The 6,286-nt window shown below is 42.1% G+C and overlaps 1 gene segment (V, D, J or C); it reads right to left on the reverse strand.

Annotated features, from left to right (window-relative positions):
- Nucleotides 1–1,290: 1,290 nt before the first annotated feature.
- Nucleotides 1,291–1,794, reverse strand: LOC148042204 (immunoglobulin heavy variable 3-48-like). The segment is given in 2 exon segments: nucleotides 1,291–1,607; nucleotides 1,690–1,794. Coding segments are annotated over 2 exon segments (363 nt in total).
- Between the last annotated feature and the right edge of the window lie 4,492 nt (nucleotides 1,795–6,286).

Raw genomic sequence — 6,286 nt, forward strand, 5'->3', positions numbered from 1 at the left:
AGAGCAAAACTTTTTGCCATTGCTGTCTTTTAGGAATCTCTCTCTCTCTCTCTCTCTCTCTCTCTCTCTCTCTCTCTCTCTCTCTCTCTCTCTCTCTCTCTCTTTCGCTCTCTCTCTCCCTCCCTCTCCCTCTCCCTCTCTCTCTCTCTCTCCCTCCCTCCCTCCCTCACAACTTTTTTCTTCAGTTTATTCTCTCTGGTCAGGTTTTCCTCCACTCCAGTTGGAAAACATCTCCCACATTGCTAATACCAAAACCAGCTCTTTCTCGTCTTGGCAAACAGGCAGCTTTCTCAACTTTTTGCCCATGAATAATGCAGCCCTATTCTGAGACTGAATGGACTTATGGGCTCTTTCTGATGAATGGTAGGTTTTTGTCAAGCTTCAGATTCACTTCCTTTCACTGTGACTTCCTTGCACAGTAATACACAGCCGTGTCTTCAGGATTGAGATTGTTCACTTGCAGATACAGCTGGCTTTTGGCATTGTCCCTGAAGATGGTGAAGCGCCCCTTCACTTTCTCTGAGTAGTAAATACTACTGGAACCAGAGCTTATGTATGCCACCCATTCCAGACCTTTCCCAGAAGGAAGGATGATGGTTAAACCATAAGAATAGCAGGAAAGGAAAGGAAAGGAAAGAAGAATGAATGAAAGAATGATAGTTAAACCATAAAAATAGCAGGAAAGGAAAGGAAGAAGGAAGGAAGGAACGAAAGAAAAAAGTTTAAACCATAAGAATAGCAGGAAAGGAAAGGAAAGGAAAGGAAGGGAAGGGAAGGGAAGGGAAGGAAGGAAGGAAGGAAGGAAGGAAGGAAGGAAGGAAGGAAGGAAGGAAGGAAGGAAGATGGTTAAACCATTAAGAATAGCAGGAAAGGAAAGGAAGATATAAAAAGAAAGGGAAAGAAAGAAAGAAAAATAAAAACTCCAACAAAATTTTAAATTCCTATAGTCCTTTTACTATTGATTTGTATCTTTACTTATTTCCTCGATTTGTGCAGCTGCGCAGCTCGCTTTTACATGACTGAAGAAAAGAATTGAGTGCTAACTAAGGAATACAATTTAGTATCACTAAATATTTTTTGAGAGCCATTTTTTTTGCCATTCCTGTCTGTTAGGAATCTCTCTCTCTCTCTCTCTCTCTCTCTCTCTCTCTCTCTCTCTCTCTCTCTCTCTCTCTCTCTCTCTCTCTCTCTCTCTCTCTCTCTCTCTCCCCTATTCTGAGACTGAATGGACTTATGGGGCTCTTTCTGACGAATGATAGGTTTTGTCTCAAGCTTCAGATTCACTTCCCTTCACTGTGTCTGCCTTGTACAGTAATACACAGCCGTGTCTTCAGGATTGAGATTCTTCACTTGCAGATACAGCTGGCTTTTGGCATTGTCCCTGAAGATGGTGAAGCGCCCCTTCACTTTCTCTGAGTAGTAAATACTACTGGAACTGGAGCTTATGTAGGCCACCCATTCCAGACCTTTCCCAGGAGCCTGTCTCACCCAGTTCATCTCAAAGCTGCTGAAGGTGAATCCAGATGCTTGACAGGTGAGATGAAGGGATTGTCCAAGGCTTTTCACATCCCCTCCTGACTCCACCAACTGGACCTCAGATCGAACACCTAAAGTGAAAGGAATTTCAGTGAGCTCCCCTGCATACAAGAATTGAAATGAAACGAAACCGAACAGGTAGGAGAGAATTACCTCTGAGGATAGCTAAAAAGGACACCAAATTTAGCCAAAGGATCATTTTTGCTCCCTCTGATGAATGGAGCAAATTGATAGGACAGGATCTGGGAAAGCGCACAAACTTTGTGTTGGTGGGTATAACCTGAAAAGGGAAACCATGAGGCTCCTTTAAAGGGAAATTGGGCCTCAATTTACATATCAGTTGAGATAAAAGAACGCTTCAGAGTATTCTGCTCTCAATTTCTTTGCACGGACTTGACACCTGCGATTTTCATAAAATGTTAAATAAAAACATTTTTTAAATGTTATTAAATAATAACAGGCATCCTCTGGTTTCAGGTTGTTCATTTGCTACCATAATTAACTTTTGGAGATGGTGATGCATCCCTACCCTTTATCCATGTAGTAAAATCTGAACCTTATCAAATTAAAGCTTTAGTTTGGCAAGAGTCTGTCTCTTAGAAGGAAGCCATTAAAGAATTGGATTTGATTGGATCTCACTGTCTCATCTTTGGGCTTCGGCTTAGTGCTGCCAGCCAACACCGAATAACCAAAGGTAGCCAGAGGATGTCCTTCTTCCCAGCTCAGGTGAAATGAGACATATTAGAACTTAAAACTGGTAAAACTAGGGAATACTGACTTATTAAATGCCTACATTTGTACTAACAGAGAAGGATATGATTTTAAACATAGTTAAATTTCAAATGTGTCTTTCTCTCCCCCTCCCTCCCTCTCTCCCCCTTTCTTTTTCCCTCTCTCCCTCCCTCTCTCCCTCTCCTAACCTCCCTCACCCTCTCTTTCTCCCTCCCTCCCTCTGCCCCTCCCTCCCCCTCCCTCCCTATCTACCTCCCTCCCTCTCTCTCTCTCTCTCTCCCTCCCCACTTTTTTCTTCAGTTTATTCTCTCATGCACACAAAGATAAAAGGCAGAACATCTGAGTCTAAAGAAAGAAAGAAAAATGTTTATGAGCACTTTGTCTGTTGTCTTTCAGGAGTTCTCCTTTTTCTCTCTATCACTCTCTCATTGACTTGCTCCACTTATTTTCTTCTCTCAGGTTTTCTGATTTCCTCCCATCTTTTTGACTCATATTGGAAAGTTTGCAAACATTTCAGGCATCTACAGTTACCAAAGGCACATTCTGTTCTGAACTTAGACGTGGCATTAAAGATCAGATTGTGGTCTCTTGAGAAGTGACATTCTCTCGAGACTAATTTGGTGAATTTCTCAGCTGTGGTGGCACGGTGGTAAGCTGCTTTCTTTCTTTTTGCCTCACCAGCCATAAACCTTACCGCACGTCACTGTACCAACCCAATAAAAGAATGAAGAGTGCTAATTTAGGAATACAATTTTGTAGCACTAAAGATTCTTTTGAGAGCAGAACTTATGAGCACTTTGTCATTGCTCTCTTTCAGGGGTTCCCCTTTTTCTCTCTGTCACTCTCTCATTGATAACGCGGTATATTTTTTTCTGCTCAGATTTTCTGATTTCCTGCCTTTCAGTTGGATAACATTCCCTAAGCAGCTAATATTAAGATCTGTTCTTTCTTCCTTCTGGCAATCAGGCTGCTTTCTTGGGCTCCTCTCATTGCAAAATGCAACCTTATTCTGAGACTGAATGAACTTACAGAGATGCTCTGATGAGCTGTTGTGTTTTGACAAGTTTCTGACCCACTTCCTCTCACTGTGTATCCTGTACAATAATAGACTGCCATGTCCTCTGGTTTGAGGCTGTTCATTTGCAGATACAGCTGGCTTTTGGCATCGTCCCTGGAGATGGTGAAGCGTCCCTTCACTTTGTTTGAGTAGTGAAGAGCACTGGAAGGGGCATTTATGTAGGCCACCCATTCCATTCCTTTCCCAGGAGCCTTTCTCACCCAGTTCATGGAAGAGCCACTAAAACTGATGCCGGAGCCTTGGCAGGAGAGACGGAGGGATTCTCCAGGTCTTCTCAAGTCTCCTCCAGACTCCACCAACTTTGCCTGTGATCGGACACCTTAAATAAAAGGAATTTCAGTGAGCTCCCCTGCATACAAGAATGAAAAGGGAAAGAAACCAAATAGGTAGGAAAGAAATACCTCTGAGGACTGCTAGAAAGGACACCAGATTTAGCCACAGGATCATTTTTGCTCCCTCTAATAATGGAGTGAATCAAGAGGAAAGAATCAGGAAAAGGGCTCAAACTTTCTGTTGGTGATTGTAATCTGAAAACTGATATCACATGGCCCATTTAAAGGGAAGATTGGGCCTCAATTTACATATCTCTTGGACTAAAAGAACCCAACAGATCATTAGATTGCAGATTTCTTTGCAAAGGCTTTATACGTGTGGTTTTCAAAAACTGTTACATAATTTACAGGGTCCTCTGGTTTCAAGTTGTTCATTTGCTAATAGAATTGGTGTTTGGAGATGGTGAAGCATCTCTTCCCTTTATCCACATAGCGACATGGTAAGCTTGGGAAGATATAGCTTTAGTCTGGCAAGATTCCATCTATTAGGTGGAATGAAATAAAAAAATGGACTTGGTTGGATGTCACAATCACATCTCTGGGCATGGGACTGGCATTGCCAGCCAACACTCCCTATTCAAAGGTACCAACAGTGCGTCCTTCTTGCTCGGATCACATGGGATGGGTAGAAACAATTGGCGAGAGATTTCCTTTTAAATTTATTGTGGAAACAAAAGGGCTTTACTGTACATTAGACAAAAGATACTGTGTTTCTCCAAAAATAAGACAGGATCTTATTTTCTTTTGTCCTCCAAAATAAGCACTTGGCCTTACTTTCCACCAGGTTCAAGGTTGATTCAGCCCTCCATCCTTCCAAGGTTGGTAAAAGGAGGACCCAGATTGTTGGGGGCAATATGCTGACTCTGTAAAACTGCTTAGAGAGTGCTGTAAATCACTGTGAAGCAGTATATAATTCTAAGTGCTATTGCTATATCAGATGGAAATGCTCTGACTTGGAAATGAGATATTATTTCCACAGAGTGGCTTAATTTCCGTGCCCTGCCTGGCATTGGTGTGAGAATAGAACCCCCTCGTGTCAATACAATACAATACAATAGCAGAGTTGGAAGGGACCTTGGAGGTCTTCTAGACCAACCCCTTGCCTAGGCAGGAAACCCTCCACCATTTCAAATGGCTATCCAACATCTTCTAAAAGACTTGCAGTGTTGGAGCATTCACAACTTCTGGAGGCAACTTCTGTTCCACTGATTCATTGTTCTAACTGTCAGGAAATTTCTCCTCAGTTCTAAGTTGCTTCTCTCCTTGATTAGTTTCCACCCATTGATTCTTGTTTTACCCTCAGGTGTTTTTGAGAATAATTTGAGTCCCTCTTCTTTGTGGCAACCCCTGAGATATTGGAACACTCCTATCATGTCTCCCCTAGTCCTTCTTTAATAACTAGACATACCCAGTTCCTTCAACCGTTCCTCATATGTTTTAGTCTCCAGTCCCCTAATCATCTTTGTTGCTCTTCTCTGCACTCTTTCTAGAGTCTCCACATCTTTTCTACATCGTGGTGACCAAACCTGAATGCAGTATTCCAAGTGTGGCCTTACCAAGGCATTATAAAGTCATATTAACACTTCACATGATCTTGATTCTATCCCTCTGTTTATGCAGCCTAGAACTGTGTTGGCTTTTTGGCAGCTGCAAAGATGAGCAAAAGACGCTTGTACCATATGATTAGAATTCTAAGGTTTTCCAAGAAATTCTCACAGCTGTTATGTGAATAGGCAGTTTTTGCTTTAGTTCCTCTCACTGTGTGTCTCGTACAATAATAGACAGCCGTATCCTCTGGTTTCAGGTTGTTCATTTGGAAATATAGCTGGCTTTTGGCGTTGTCCTTGGAGATGGTGAAGCGTCCCTTCACTTTGTTTGAGTAGAACTTTTCACGGGAATCAGCAAAGATATGTGAAAGCCATTCCAGGTCTTTCCCCGGAGCCTGTCTAAACCAGTTCATCCAAAAGTTCCCAAAGATGAAGCCAGAACCTTGGCAGGAGAGACGGAGGGACTTTCCAGGTCTTCTCACATCCCCTCCAGACTCCACTAACTGGGCCTGAGATCGGACACCTAAAATGAAAGAGGTTTCAGTGATCTCTCCTGTATACAATAATTAAGATGTAAAGAACCTAAATATAGAGGATGGAATTACCTCCTAGAGATGCTAGAAAGGACACCAGGTTTAGCCACAGGATCATTTTTGCTCCCTCTAAAGACTGGATGGGAACTGATGGATGGTAAAAGATTAGGAGAAGTGCACAAATGTTGTGGTTGTAGCTTCCAAAGGAAAACCAACTGCCTCTTTTAAAGGGGAAATTGTGCTTTGATTTACATATCACTAGTTTTTTTAAAAAGTCTCCTCATTGTTTTACTGATATATTTCTTTGCACATAGATTTCACACCTGGTTTTTCAATGAGGGTCACTTCTATGACCAGTCAGATAGATTTACAATGGAGACAGATTTACAATTGAGTCAGTAAAGGAAGATGGAGCAGAATTTCTTCAGTTGTCCATGAGCAGAACCAACAAACAAGATGGCAGCCCCATAAGCAGACACCATGGGACTCCTTTAAAGGGGAAATTGGGTCTCAATTTACATCTCAGAT

The sequence above is a fragment of the Thamnophis sirtalis genome, unplaced genomic scaffold, assembly GCF_051295495.1.
Source record: "Thamnophis sirtalis isolate CommonGarterSnake01/CBP01778 unplaced genomic scaffold, rThaSir2_p1.2 scaffold_58, whole genome shotgun sequence".
Lineage (NCBI taxonomy): Eukaryota > Metazoa > Chordata > Lepidosauria > Squamata > Natricidae > Thamnophis > Thamnophis sirtalis.